Genomic DNA, 15,547 nt, shown 5'->3' on the forward strand with positions numbered 1-15,547 from the left:
TTCGAGACAGATTTCATTTCAACTCTTTTACCGCAGAATGAAAATGAACACCGGTTTTAAAAGTAGTACGTAAAAGACGAGTAAAAACGAAATTCACCCGAATGAGTACTATATCTACGTGATACTGTATGTGCATACCTACTACACGGAGAGCAGTGACATGCCATGGAGCAGCCTTGCCTATATGGTACATGAAAACGCAGATTTGCTCCCAAGCAAAGGACAGTGCCTTGTTTTTGGTCAACGCAGGGAAGCCTTCAGTGGAGATGTTGATGGCATGTTCGCTAAATGTATTGGGGCGTGAAACATTTGCAACATGGTGCGGCGGTGCGACTTCGCAAATAACCAGTCTATCTGCAGTGTCAAGGTATACTCAATAGTGTTTCTAGCATGCCTTCTTGTCAAATACCATGTTTGCAATTCAAGCTATTGTCTATAATGTGACTACTTGTTTGGTGGAGCTACAAAATTGATCGAATTCCTCTGTTACGTGACGAGTGTTGCACACAGACAAATATTTTGAAAGAGCAGCAGCACGCCGACGATAGAAATACATGATTTTACTAGTCCCCTATGTCTAGTTTTATCTTGCGCTCAGCACAAGAAAAACGTTGCTGCTGGAACAAGATGTCACAAACATCACAAATTTATCCGTATATCTCCAAACGACGTCCTGGCGACGTTCCTGTGACGTTCAATCCATGGACATCTCTGAGATCTGCACGCTACTTCTTCCTTCCAAACATCCAAAGCGCGGTATTTTGCAGACGCATCTGCGACATCAGATATTTGCGGAGTAAAACCGAACCGCGAATGTCGCTCTGGGACGTCCCATGAGGATTGCATGGATATCCGGATATTCAGGACGTTAGCGACCATGTAGGGATGTCTTGGGGATATTATTGGGGTACTGGGATCCTGTAGCAAGGAGTTCGCTGGTACGTTTGATTACTCGTGAAGCTTATCTGGCTGTTTTTGCCTCAGCCATGGCTACAATAATCGACAGAGCGTATAGTGCAGCAATAACCCCCATTTGCCGAAGAAATCAATGTACTTTTGGCGATAACATGGATTTTTTTAAAATGAGGAAACACGCCATCGCAGGCTCACTTCTATAAATTTGTGTTACCGCCTTTAGTGAAGCCATCAACAATCATTTCAGTTTCTGCTGCTCTAGTGCGAGTTTTTTCGCCTCAAGGTAATCAAGACCGCGAGATGGCCTTCCCCATCTGCATTACAGCGTCAACCGTCATCAGATCACCTGGACGAGTCATTGCTAGTGGATCCTATTTTTGCATATGCCGCACTTCTCAATCTCTAACTCCATATCCCGCAGTGTTCTCCTCCAGGTTAGGTTAGGTTGGGTTGGGTTTGGTTAGGGCTCGCTCCCCCTTGCCGTGAAGGACTTCCGACGCCCCTACGGATAATAAGGAAAGTAGAATAGTGCGAGCGAGGTGTCTCCGTAATGGAAAACCTGAAACGGTACACTACAAACAAATGTTACCTCTGTGGATAATAATTTGAGGCATGCAGATATGAAGGATTCATCTCATATCTAAAATGAACATCAAGAAAAATTGCCAGCGATTCTGCTCTTTCTGTTTCTCGAAAGAAAGAAAAACGGCTTCATTAAAAAAATTTACATCTTAGTGAATTAAGGAAATTAGAATGTCAAAATACCTGGCAGATAAGGTTCCTCCACCCGCATACGCGTAAAAGCGAAACTAATTGTAACATAAAGCATCTAAGATGTCCCTTTGTGATCCCAAGCCAGCGATAAGATATCGTCTCGTGCGATGTAATACGCCCCACCCCCGGTTGTACCTTACTTAAGATACGAGTCACAAATAAACTGGTTCAGTTTGGTTCCACTCGGCTGGGTGTACGCTTCAATGCTACGGCAGACATCGTCTACATGGTGTCAGGAGTGGGATGAGCAGCAATAGGCTTTCCACCGGTATGCAGGATACCCAAGCAACGGCGACACCAACCACACCGCCCAAGCCTTTGGATACGACGAACACCGACCTCGCCATGGCATGGAAAGTCTGGTCTAGTGAGTTCAATCTCTTCGCTACAGCGACACACCTTAAGTCCCAGCCGAAAGAAGTACAAGCTGCAACCTTTTTGGTTGTCATAGGCAAGGAGGGACGCAAAATTTTCGAAACTCTAACGTTTGATACCGAGGAAGAGAAGAACGATATCGAAGCCGTTAAAAGGAAATTTGAAGAACGATGCAAACCGTCTGTTAATTTGACATACCAGGACTATTTGTTCGGCACCAGAGACCAAAGACCTGATGAGCGATTCGACGAATGGTTAACAGAGTTAAAACTCCTAGCAAAGCAATGCGATTTTGGAGAGATGGAAAATCAAATGTCGCGGACAAGAATCATTCTAGGCACTAAAGACAAGGACCTGCAAAGGCAATTTATCAAGGATGATTCAAGTTATGATCGTGTGGTGTCCGCTTGTCGAACGCACGAGAAGAGTAAAGAACAATGTGAACGAATCCAAGTAAAGGAAGCGTCAACCTGACATACGAACAAGATGCTCCCGCGCTGAAGAATCCTGATGCCGTTAAAGATGCCAACTGCAAGCAATGTGGTTATGAACGTCATGGAAACAGGACATGTCCAGCTAAGTGAAAGACTTGTAAAACGAGCGGGAAAAGATATCAATTTGCGAGGGTCTGCTGGTCCAGCACCAGAAGGCTCTACAACGGCAGTCGACAAGGTAATATTCGCAAGGGGAGACGAAGGCCCGGGAAAATCAAAGGGCTAGACTACGAAGAGGTATCTTCCGAAAGCCAGGATGATGGTGACTATCACTTTAATACCCTTCGGGTAAATGCCGCAAGCCGAGACTCTTTTTTTTTTTTTGGCAGTGGAGATCAATTGCGAAGGAAAGAGGCAAGTTGCAAGAATAGATTCCGGGGCGGATTGCTGTGTCATTTCGTATGGTGACCTTAAGCGTCATAATTGCGAAATGGAACCTTGCTCAGCAATACTTAAGGGATTCTTCGGGGACAGTGTGCGAGCAATAGGAAAAGTGAAGCTTCGTCTCGACTACCAAGGCGCAAAGACAAAACCGCTGTTCTTCGTAGTCAGGGAAGCAGTTCCATTTACGCTGAGTGGATCAGCTTCCGAAGAGTTGGAACTAGTAAAGCGACTTTACGTTGTCGAGACCACCAACCGCGATTTGACAAGAGAGTTCAGCGATGTTTTCAAAGGTGTTGGCGCAATCAAAGACTTCGTTTATTCGTTGATTATGAGGGGAACCTCGTGCCGATCTGTCTGCCACTTGATGTTCTCCTGAAACATTTGGAGGTCTGCTGCTCCGGTGGGAGCGGCTATGTCAGAATCTGTGATACGTAATGCATCTAGTCGCCACAGGTTGTTCAGCTCATGCTCGGGCGAGTCATGCGTGCAGCATAGAAGTGACGTGGTGCAGGAAAGTCTGGTACAGAGGAATGCAGTGGGGCTACACCTTGGACGATCCACCCAAATATCGTTTCCACGGCTGTGATGTTGTTGGGAAGGCGCTCTATTCTGCGAGACACAAATCGCCAGTAGTAGTTCGCGCCTACCAGCACGTCGACGTTCTGCGATAGACAAGTCGTTGTGACCGGAGAGAGGCCACGATCGTGCAGCATTTGCAAGATCCGGGCATCCACAGGTGGGCTGAGCGACTTGCGGATCTGTGGGATAGCGATGGCCTCTACTTCCAACGACTGATGTAAGCCATCGATACGCAGGGACACCTTCTGGTATGTGCGACGCGTAGATGGTTGCGTGGAGCCGAACGCCAATACCGACAGGTTTTCGGATGCCAATCCCGGGCATCGAAGCCGCTGAGCGAGTTCCCCGGTGATGAATGTTCTCTGACTTCCGTTGTCGAGAGGAATACGTGCGGATGCGGATCCGCCAGGGCCGGCAACCTGTGCCACAGCGGTCTGCAGAAATGTGACAGTAGACGAGGTTGACGCTGTGGTGGCTTGGATTTCAGGTGTTGGCGCTGGTGATGATGAAACCGATCCAACGCTCGGGACGGTGCGCTCTCGCGCTTCGGTTGTATGTCGCAGAGCACAGTCAAGTGTTGTCCGTGGCATCTGGTACACGTGAGACTAGCTGAAAAGCAACACTGACGGGCCAAGTGGTTCCGCTTGGCACAGCGGAAGCATCGACGCGCTGACGTGAGGCTTCGCCGTTCTCCCTCGGGTGTGAGCGGCGCTGGTCAAGTCGCCGTGCGGTGATCGCACGCGCGGCAAAGGGCACACGAAGGGAGATCGGGCGGTGGTGCTGGCGGAGCTCCATCAGGGCGTGACTCTGTGCGCACATTAGCTGGCAGCGCTGCGACTGAAGGCAAGGCAGCTGGCGGCTCGTGTTCCGCGTGGACCGGAGGCGTATGCAGAGGTCGGTGAAGAGCGCCTTTCCCTTGCTTCCACTTGAATGCGTAGGAAGTCCATCAGTGCACGAACCTCCGCGGCAGTGGACGATGCGCGCATACAAGACTCTGTGGTCGGCGCTGTCGCGCTCTCGCTAGGAGAGGCCAATTCCTTCCTTCTCTGCCGAAACTGCACAAAGAGATCGGGTGGGAGGCAGCGAGTAACAACCCTATAGAGCACCACATCATAGCCAGACTGCGGAATTGCCAGTGATTCCAAGGTCCTCGTATGGCGCGAGACTTCGTCGAACAAGTGACGCAGCTGCGTCGCGTCCCCAGAATCTTGCGCTGCGCGGAGCGACAACAGCTTATCGATGTGCTCGGCTGCAAGGAGATCGGACCGTCCGAACCGCTGCCTCAGGGCGTCAACAGCTGTCTGGCAATTAGCTTCACTAAGGCTGATCCCATCAATGGCGCGCTTGGCCTCATTGGTAACGTAACACAGGAGATACTTAAACTTCTCGACTGGAGCTAGCGCACCGTTGTTGTGGATCGTTGCCTGGAAGTGTTCCCAGAACCTGGCCCAGTCTTGCAACTTTCCTCCGAACTTTGGAATCTGCAGCTTCGGCAAGGAAACAGAACGGCTGGTTGATTCTCTGTGACTGGAATCGCCTAGCGCGGCGGACGGCGCAACCGGCGATGTGAGCTGTCCTGCCGTTCGAAGGACCCGTCTCGCGCGCGTGATGGCCGCTTCGAGCTGCTGTTCATATTCCAGGATGCTTTCGACTTCCTGGTCATACTGCTCTTCGCCGGTCAGCGCCAGGATCTGACTGTCTAAGTCTTGCAGCGTAGCCTTCCTCGCCACTAAGTACTCGACGTCGACTTCAACATCTTCGAGGGAAACCTCTCCTGTCCGGGGTTCACGTAGTCGATTGATGGTACGAGTGACTGCTGCTCGGGACCGCTTCAGGCCGTCTAACAGGTCAACGGGCATCGAGAAGGGTAGTCGCTCCCGGGTTTCGGCACCAAATATGTTTCAAATCGGACCCAAGGATTCCTGACCGACAGTTCTGATGCCTTCTACCAAACTGAACCTTTATTATTTCTCTCGTGCTCCTCGTCCTCGTCCAACCGCCGAGCCTAAGAGCCCTGTCCTCCTCCTCTTTTCTCTACAGTCCGCGACGGCATCATTGAGATAGTGACTTAACCAAGTGGCTGGGCCAGTCACATGGTAGTGGTTCAAAAAGGCGACAAGATTCGTATCTGTTTGGGCCCGCAAGGGCTAAACAAAGTGCTCTTTCGTGAGCATGACCCTATATGGACCCTCGACGACGTAACGCCAGCTGTGTGGCGCAAAATACTTTTCAAAGTTGGACGCCGCACATGGGTTTTGGCAAGTTGTGCTTGACCATGACAGTTCTATGCTGTGCGTTATGAACACACCGTTTGGCCGTTACAGATTCCTACGGATGCCTTTCGGTATCAGCACCGCCCCAGAAGTATTTCAAAGAATCATGCACCAAACGTTTGAGCATCACAAGAACGCTATTGTCGTAATGGATGACATCTTAGTTTGGGGATCAAAAATGGCTGAGCACGACGAGAACCTCAGAAGTGTCCTGCAAACCTACCGCAACGTCAATTTGAAGCTTAACCCAAAGAAATGCGTCTTCTGTCACACAGGAGTACAGTATCTGGGCTTCACACTCACAGGTAATGGTCTCAAGCTGGATCCGTCAAGAATTAACGACGTCGTCAGTTTTCCGGTCCCCGCTAGCAAAAAAGAACTGCAGATCTTCTTAGGAATGGTGACATTCGTGTCGAAATTTATTCCTAACATGTCCACGATCAGTGCGCCGCTGCGGAAGCTTCTAAAAAAGGATGTAGTTTGGGAATGGTCCGAAGATCAACAACGCAGCTTCGAGGAGCTCCGCCACTGCTTAACGAACACAACAGTGTTAGCATTTTACGATGTAACTAAATCTGTGGTTCTATCCGTCGACGCAAGCAGCGAAGGTGTAGGCGCAGTCTTAAGCCAAGAAGATCATCCGATGGCATACTCATCTAAGTCGCTCACAAGTTCCCAGTGCAACTACTCCCAAATTGAAAAAGAGATGCTAGCAATCGTCTTCGGTTGTAACAAGTTCCATGATTTCATTCTAGGCAAGCCGAAAGTCAAGGTGCCCACAGATCACAAGCCCCTGGAAACTATCTTTGCAAAACCATTGGTGCAGTGCCCACTTCGGCTACAAAGAATGCGGTTATTTCTTCAAAAATACGACATTGTTGTCAAGTGCCAACTGAGAAAAGACATCCCAATCGCCGATGCTTTGTCACGCTTCCCCAGCAAGGATCAGTTGGAACAGGAGGCCTATGTTATCAGCGCCCTGAAGCACATCTCGGCAAGCGATGAACGCCTGCAGCAGGTGAAGGTGGCGACAGATAACGATGAATGTTTTGTCACGCTTCGCACATTTGCAGCGACGGACTGGCCAGCCGATAAGCGGGACGTTCCAGAAGCACCCAGGGACTACTGGCCGTATAGGGACGAGATACATACCGAAGGCGGCATTGTACTGCGCAGCAATCGTCTCATCATTCCACCGTCCATGCGGAAAGAGGTACTGGAATCCTTGCATGACCCTCATACAGGAATCGAGAAAATGTTGCGCAGGGCCCGAGAGGTATTTTACTGGCCGCACATGTACTTGGATGTCAACCACCACGTTCAAGGCTGTCCAGAGTGTCAGCGTGACATGCCACGAAACCCCAAGCAACCAATGCTTAGTCATGAATCTCCTAACTACCCGTGGCAAGATGTCAGCGTTGATCTTTTCTATCATAACGGTACTGGGTATGTGGTGTTGGTCGACTCCTATTCGTTCTTTTACGAGCTCCGTCCATTGCGTCACACAACTGCAAAGGACTTGATTTCCGTATGCACTGTAGCTTTTGCAACTCATGGACTACCGATGGTGCTCAAAAGTGATAACGGACCTCCCTCCTCCAGCGCTGAATTCACTTCTTTTCTTCGCAGCGTTCTGATTAAGCACATCACATCGAGCCCCAGGTATCCCCGTGGGAACGGACTTGCGGAAAGAGCGGTACGAGAAGCAAAGAGGCTACTCAAGAAACACGCGTACGGGGCGCCACGGTACTTTGCCGCATTGTTAGAGTGGAGGAACCAACCACGTGATCCCATTCTGAGGTCTCCAGCCGAGCGGCTCATGGGGCGACACACGCGAACGATGGTACCTGCCCACCAGTCCACCCTGTCCCCAAGGGCTATTCCAGCAAAAAGAGTAACAGAGCGCCTTCGGGAGCTTCACCGCCGCCAGTCAGTATTCTACAACAGGACGGCACGTCCACAGCGTGAACTACGGCCCGGAGAAGCGGTGAGGCTCTACACCAGCCACGACAAGATCTGGGCTCCTGCAGTGGTGCTCGGTAAAGCAGCAATACCCCGTTCCTACTTCGTGGAAACAGAAGAGAACCAGCTACTTCGACGCAACAGAGAAGCACTGCGACCAGAAACCCATCAGCCGGAAGGTCCTACACCACGTGAGCCAGACTCCTGTCCTGGGCTCCGAAGAAGCCAACGGCAACGACGCGAACCTTCTCGTTACCCAGCACCTGAGTTTTGAAGGTTTGGTCATAAATCGGTAAAGTGTAATTTCAAATGTTTCTATTGTGTGACTAAAGTAAACCTTGTTTCGGTTATGAGTTGATAACCCGGAAAAAGAGTATATATGTAACATAAAGCATCTAAGATGTTCCTTTGTGATCTGAAGCCAGCGATAAGATATCGTCTCGTGCGATGTAATACGCCCCACCCCCTGTTGTACCTTACTTCAGATATGAGGCAGAAATAAACTGGTTCAGTTTGGTTCCACTCGGCTGGGTGTACGCTTCAATGCTACGGCAGACATCGTCTACACTAATGTACAGGTAGTTCTAGTTGTTTTATTACAAAAATTCTGTATTAAAGAGGGCTACGACCACCAAGTATGCCTTTAAGTAAGGCACCAAGTATGCCTTTGTGGCACGTTCCTGTTTATTGTGTGTGTGTGTTTCAGCTTGGACAAATTTTTATAAAAAAGCCACGAGAGCACGTCATTTTCACAGTTGAGTTCTACGGTCAGACGCTATTTTTCCAAGAAAGACTATAATGACTATTTACCTAAATTCATTAATTCACTCTTTAATTAGGACGTCTTGAACAAAAGCCAGATACCGGTATGGGAGACTGTCCTAGTTAAAAGCCACACCACGTTTAAAAATTTTGAAACACGCACGTGTATTAACCCCCCTGTCCCCCACTCCTTCCTGCTATCCTCTCTCCGTCTATCCACATCTGTACGTCGCTCATAGCCACAGTTGCTTCGCGGCGCTAACACACACACACACACACACACGCACGTGTATTAAAATATCTATCCCAAAATTTTAACATGCAAATGGACCAAAACCGAAACCGTGGCAACCACTTTTGGGATGGTGGTGTTCACGGTACGGTATCTGTATATACTTCTGTATATCAACTGCGCTCGCAACTGTATTGCCTTGACTCAGAAACCGTATGTTTCTGGAACGTAGAGAGAGGAAAAGGAATCATAATTTGGTGACTGTGTTGCAACGGAAATGTTTACTTGCTGAAGTTACCCCGCGTGACAGCGCCCATGCATCACAAGGTTGCCGCGATAGAATATATAAACTTTGGATATAATATATAAACTTATATATAAGTCTTCTCAGGTCTGATTCTGCAGCACGTAAACGTCGAGATACGCTGGCGCCAAATATAATATTCTCTGGCTGAAAGCTCAGCAGCTCTCACATCGTTCTACCTGTATCAGCACAGTCAATGATATAGTCAACGCTGAGTGCAGGTGATGGGCAGTGCTTGCAGTACTAGGAACACAAATGTACTTATCTTATGCTTAGGGAAGCGAGAATTCTCCGTTGCTTTGCTACACGCTGTGAAATTGAACCGCTGTTTTTATGCCAGCTATTTATTGACTCTACGTTGCACTAGTGTCAGCGCGCTAAGCGGTTAAGCCGTTGAGCGTCTCTTGGGCCCCGCTTGGGCTATCGCGGCCTCAATGGGGGTCCTGACACACGGTTTGGGAAACACTGAGGTATACTATATATTGTTACATGTGACATATTGTAGTGTACTGAAGCCAGCTTCACTGTTGTATTGTTTCTTCGCACGATTACTTCTTCAGCGCTATTTGAATGAGGAAGGCGGAGAATGAGGAAATATATGCCTTGCATGTTCTGGACGTTCTCTAATTGCTGACCGCTGATGTTGGGCTAAAATCCAGCAACTACACAAAAAGATTAACAAATGTAGAACAGGAGACAGAGAAACACGGACACAATGACATGATTCAGATCATGATATGCTGTCAATTTTTTTCTATGTCTCTGGTTCTACATTTCATGAACATGTGCAACATTGCCAGCACCCTTGCCCTCTTGCTACGAAGAGAGCATCTTAGTAATAAAAATGCAGGTTGTGAAATGCACGTAAGCAGTGCTTACATTTTTTGGGGTCTTCACTCATTTAATGTTTATGCCAGAAAATGCTCGGCTAGTTCACATGGCACTGATATCATTATTGTAACCGGATTCCAAGGGCTCGATCTTGAACTTTTCGCTATTCTCAAGCTCCGCCCACATTTACCGAGCGTTATCGGGTCCTCGTAACGCGCGTTGCGTTAAATTTCTTCATAACGTGCGCTATCCGTAACGCGGCTCCTCCCATCCCCTCCAGCCAGCAAGAATGGCGCTGGTCGCGAGAGTATTAGCGTCCGGCGAATCGCTGCCGCCGTTGCGTTTGTTTACGTTCGTGTTATGTGCCAAACAAAATGGCAGAGCGTCAATAAGTTACGGAGTTATTGCTCGGTGGCTATAGCTATACCTTTAGAAGACCACGAAATAGTTTCACGAGACCACATAAATGTTTGTGCAGGGAGAGTGATGGTGGCCTTGTACCGGAGAGTTGTATAAACCTGTTTGCGAAGTAGTGTGCTGCGCTTTGCTGTGCTGTGGACATGTCAACTGCCGGTGTCAATACCGTCAAAATGTGGTGTGCAGCGGTGATGTGCGTCATCACAGTACGTCTTCGTTGCTCGTTGAGAACATACTTTGTAATTATGATGACTGGAATTGGTGGTAATCGTGTATGGTGGTGTGACGAAGTGGTCTCTGATCGCGTACGGGTTTCGCATAGCCCGCTGCAAGGTGTGTGCTCTCGCTATTTGCTGATGTGTTGATGTCTGTAAGTCTCAGAGCGCATGCAGTCACTGGTAAATGTAATCACCTTCCGGTTTGTGTAATGTTTGAACCCACTGAAGATACGGTGTTTCATCGACGAACTACGAGCGACGTAGGCTCGTCACTGGGTGCAAAACTGTCGTCTCCTTCGTACCTCTGTACCAACGTGTTTATGTTTCATCTAAAGGTTCAGGATAATAAATGTGGTGACAAGTCATTTGTGCGGGAGAGCCAATATTAACTGCCTGCAACAAATTTACATTTGCAAACGTTCCTTTATGTCCGGTGTCTGTCGTCTGCTTTGGTATTCCTTCATTGCAGACGACTGACCGTGCATCTGCAAATCTGTCGTGTTCGATCCACGCGTCACTTGTTCTAACTCGTCCACAGCGATTTTGTGTAATGGGCAGTCGAGCGAGGAGTCAGAAAACATCCCGAGAACAATATGATATATTGCTTACTCATATGGAAGAAACCCCCCTTCTACTCGACAATAAACTGACGCCAAATTTTACTATACAAGTAAGGGAGGAGCATTGGAAATTTTTGTGTGAAAAATTAAATGCAGCAGGCCCTGCAAAAACAGCAGATAAATGGAAAAAGGTGAGTATTGAAGGGTGTCTGGTAATTTCTCTACAAGTGTGTGTACAACAAGATTAACAAATTGTATCTCAGGTCTGGTCAGATTGGAGGTGTAAGGTAAAAGAGAAAGCTGCTGGCAGTAGGAGAGACCTGCAGCGAACTGGAGGGGGAGAAAAGACTGCTCCTGAGATGACCCCTCTGAAGAAGAGGCTAGCTGCCCTTATTGGGATCCACGCAGTAAGTGGTGACCCACTAATTCAGGAAAGTGAGGTAAGAAGCACTAAAATCTCTATACCGTTGTGCTTAGTTCACTTCTACGGTTGAACATTGGAACATTTTGTAATGCGGGATATGTAGTCTCATTTTATTTTGTCTCTTGCGACGTAAACCCCAGTTATTCTTATTATTCTCTCAAGGTTCTACCTGGCCCATCGCAGGCACATTTGGTGCCACTTAACCTGCAGAGTGAGGCTGCAACTGGACCTGCAACTACAGCGGAGTCCCTTCAGGATGGAGCAGAGGAAAGCACAGAGGAGACTGAAAGGACAGTGGGTTCACCACCTCCGCTGCCTCGTCCCCGCACATTCTTGCCTCCAATGGGTCGCAGAACACGACGAGGTAGGTTATCAATTTCGCTGTTCATGTGTTACTTATTACTATATCACAATTCAGTGTCTGAGTGTTTAAAATAACAGTAGACTGTCATTAGTTGAAACTCTGATACCTCAATGTGGCTGACCTAGAGCACATACGACAGCAGTTCCTGATGCCCAAATATGTCTTATTGCATTATTTATTTTTTATTGCAGTGTTTGATCACTCTCTCATGATTTGAGCTTCTCTTAATTCAGACAGCGAGAGGGGAAAAAAAGTTGGTTCCCAGGGGATTGACTTAAAGGTAGCCCAGTATATATGTTTAAGTCTGGTACCTACTTGCATATTGCATTGCATTGACTTGCATATTGCAACTCATCAGATTAAAAAAAAACACGTTCTTCTTAGAAAAATTTGTTCTATAACGGCTGAAATCATGCTTTGTCATAAAAACATGATATAGTGATAAGATACCTGTTTTATATTACAGCTTTGCAGCAAACTTCGGTCAGACAATATAATTTCAAATGTCCTACACTGATTATGCTATCATTCATTTCCATCGTGCCAAGCTCGCAGATCTGTGCGCTGTAGACCTTAACAGGCACAGTAATGTTTAGTCTCTCAGTTACCATTATCTGCACCCTAACATACACTTTCTTTCTTCAAGTGCCTCCACCTTCTACGAGGCCTTCAGCTCATGATGAGCTGGTGAACCTAATGAAAGAAATGAGGGACCAGCAACAGGAGAACCAGACAGTGCTGCACCAGATTGCAGGGGCATTAACAGACATTTCAAATAGTCTGTCTGTTATTGCCTCTGCCTTTTTGGAACAAGACATAGGCGATGCACATTAAGGTGAGGTTCCTCTTAATAGCAGCATTATGCTTCCTGGGTTCCTTTCTATTCCACCAAACACAGAAGCATGAAAGTATATCTGTAATTTCTAAGTAACCTTAGATGTGTCATATTGGAATGAAAAGAAAATGTAGGCATACACCACGAACACACACACACATGTATTGCACAGAAATGTCACCTTTGTGCAAGGTACTGCACAACATAATGCCTCACCGCTGCCCCACGAGCCCTTACATCACTTCCGTCGAGCATGTGCCCACTCATAAGGCCCTGCATGTTTTCCAGTGGCATATCTTCCACAGGTTCAGGGTCAGGGTCTGGAACATGGTACAGCTTGCATATATTGTGAAGGACTGCACAAGCATTGACAATATATGCTGCTTTGGTGGGGCTATAATGAAGTGCTCTAAAGCGCAGAAGGCATCGAAACCTTGACTTTAGCACCCCAAAACACCTCTCAATAAAAATTCTTGCACGTGCATGTGCCATGTTGAACATCTCTTCTTGAGGAGACTGTTGTTCGCCAAGAATTGGAGTGAGAAGCCATGGTTCAAGCGGGTACCCACTGTCACCTGAAATTACAGATTCATTTTACTTATATTTTCCAGGTACCCATGAACGACCGAAGAACCTCACTAAGGATAGGACACGTGACATTGGACAGCATGTCTACGTTCTTGTATATGGACATTATCAATGCTTTATTATGTATTTTAACAGCTTGCTTGCCATATTTATTGCTTTGTTGTGTACACTAAAATCACTATATTATCTGGCATTATTAGTTAGGCCTTAAATTTTTGGCACTAAAAACTATGGAAATGGGGTGGCATTTAGGCCTTCAATACACTAAAGCAGGGAAAATGGGCACTAAAATCTAGTACGCTCTTTGCATTTGTTGGAGTTTCAGAATGGTCCATCCAGGAAAACTTCTGCGTTTCAAGGCTGCGGTACCATACAAGTTTTCATTTTGGTCCATGAATACTAGGATAGCGTGCAACCACGCTACATTGAGTAGTTCATTTAGTTATCTGCCATCGAATATCTTGAGAGCAAAAGAAAGGCCAAATATTTTCATGACATATACATGAGCCCTTCTAGGAAATTGGGGTACTGAGGGATACCAAATGCACAAAAAGGAAAAAATATGCCAACACATACAAATGAAAAGCAAAATGTATTGCACACAATTTGTACACACACGTATAGGGTGTTCTCACATGACGTCAAACGAACCCATTTGGCCGCTATGGTGGTGGTCACTTTTTCGGCGTAGCTGCCGAGTGTATCTAGCATTTGCTCGAAAACGAAGCCTTTGATGTTGTTTTGAAATCCGTTCGCGTCCGTACCCTTCTTTTTGTCCCAAAGGCACATTGTTATTGTCGTTCTCACATTTCCTTTTATGAAAAGTATGGACGCATTGAAAAAGTATGGTCGCGGAGCGCAGTTTGTCATCTTTCAATGCCGTTAGCACGAAAAGTGACCACTACTGGGAGGAGCTCACAAGCATGCCATGTCACTGCCGCGTCACAATGTGACGTAGGTGGAAACTCCCTATATGGCTTCATCTTGCATTATGATGTTTCTATCAATAATTTTACTGTCAGCCGACTGATGACTCACCAACTAGCCAGCCACCTTCGCCATTTGTGATATGGCCCCCTATGAAAAGGTCACGAAGAAGGGAATGCCTCCAAATAAAAGAGTCATGGGAACTCCCAGGATACCTTGCGTTCACATTGAGTATGAACAGCTCTGTATCACATACCTATAGAACAGAAAGAAATTGTACTTATTGTGACCAAAAACAGAATCCGCAATGTTGTGGTTCTGATTTTCTTGAGGGGTGGGGAATGTACCACCACTGAATAAATCTATGAAAATATATTGTGCAGTTGAAAAGCAGTAGGCTAATCTTGCGCTTTCATAGTTTCTCAAAGGCCTTCCTTATCCCCTGTTTGAGCTGTTTAACACATTTGGACAACTAATCTAACACAACTATAAAATTGGGACTGAAGATACATGCCATCTGCACATTCAGGGAGTGGTACCCCTTCCTGTTGACATACACACATTCTCTGTAGGTTGGCTCTGACGGGCCAATTATGGCAACGTGCGTGCAGTCTATGGCTCCTATGCAGGCTGGCATTCCCGATACTGAGGTGAAGCCCATCTTCAAGTGCGTCAGTTCCTCCGCGGTCCGCGGGAAACTACAATACCGCGTCAGGAGGAGGTCACATATCGCCTTACTGACACTGCTGATGCAGTCACTGACACAAGATTGTACAATAGAAATAGTGACCTCCTGCCCGACACATCTTTGATAGCTCCCTGTTGCGTAGAACCGCAGTGCGATCAGCACCTGCAAAACATAATTACAGCACATTTTACTGTCTGTGACGATAGGCCCTTGCGTACCTTAGCTTCCACAGAAAGCGCTGTTCTCCTCGCAGTCCTCGGACTGAGAATGTCGCGCAGCTCATCACACAGCGCACGTACGGCGTCTTTCGGAAGACGGAACAAGTCTCGAAATTGTTGTTCGTCGTATGCGAAAGCATCCTCGGGCGAGCGAAAAACTCGCTCCCGTCTGAAGCTTCTAGCGACAAGAGCAGCTGCAATCACACTAACGACGTCAGCCATATTTGCGTTACCACATAACGCGACCCGAAGGTTTGCGTTAAAATATAACGATCGCTACGCGCTTAACGCGCGCTATCTCCGGTGAAATATCGCGCGCTACGAGAGGGCGGAGCTTCATTGCGTTTCAGTGACGTTCCGTGACGTGGCGGCGCGGCAATTTCAAATAATAGCTATAACGATCGCTATGCGCAGCTCAAGATC

The 15,547-nt window shown here is 47.3% G+C and overlaps 3 protein-coding genes across 3 annotated transcripts; 1 reads left to right on the forward strand and 2 right to left on the reverse strand.

Moving 5' to 3' along the window:
• Positions 1-3,400: 3,400 nt before the first annotated feature.
• Positions 3,401-4,111, reverse strand: LOC135378931 (uncharacterized). The gene has a single exon (XM_064612113.1). The coding sequence runs from the start codon at positions 4,109-4,111 to the stop codon at positions 3,401-3,403; it is 711 nt and encodes a 236-aa protein (XP_064468183.1).
• A 2,884-nt stretch (positions 4,112-6,995) lies between these two features.
• LOC135378937 (uncharacterized protein K02A2.6-like) lies at positions 6,996-8,030 on the forward strand. The gene has a single exon (XM_064612124.1). It carries the CDS (start codon positions 6,996-6,998, stop codon positions 8,028-8,030), a length of 1,035 nt encoding a protein of 344 aa, XP_064468194.1.
• Positions 8,031-12,880: 4,850 nt separating this feature from the next.
• On the reverse strand, positions 12,881-15,346 carry LOC135378946 (putative nuclease HARBI1). The gene is made up of 4 exons (XM_064612134.1): positions 15,125-15,346; positions 14,733-15,068; positions 14,330-14,474; positions 12,881-13,278 (listed from the first exon to the last, which is right to left on the reverse strand). The coding sequence occupies exons 1-4, from the start codon at positions 15,344-15,346 to the stop codon at positions 12,881-12,883; spliced, it is 1,101 nt and encodes a 366-aa protein (XP_064468204.1).
• Positions 15,347-15,547: the final 201 nt, after the last annotated feature.

This window comes from Ornithodoros turicata, chromosome 1, assembly GCF_037126465.1.
Source record: "Ornithodoros turicata isolate Travis chromosome 1, ASM3712646v1, whole genome shotgun sequence".
NCBI classification, from domain to species: domain Eukaryota; kingdom Metazoa; phylum Arthropoda; class Arachnida; order Ixodida; family Argasidae; genus Ornithodoros; species Ornithodoros turicata.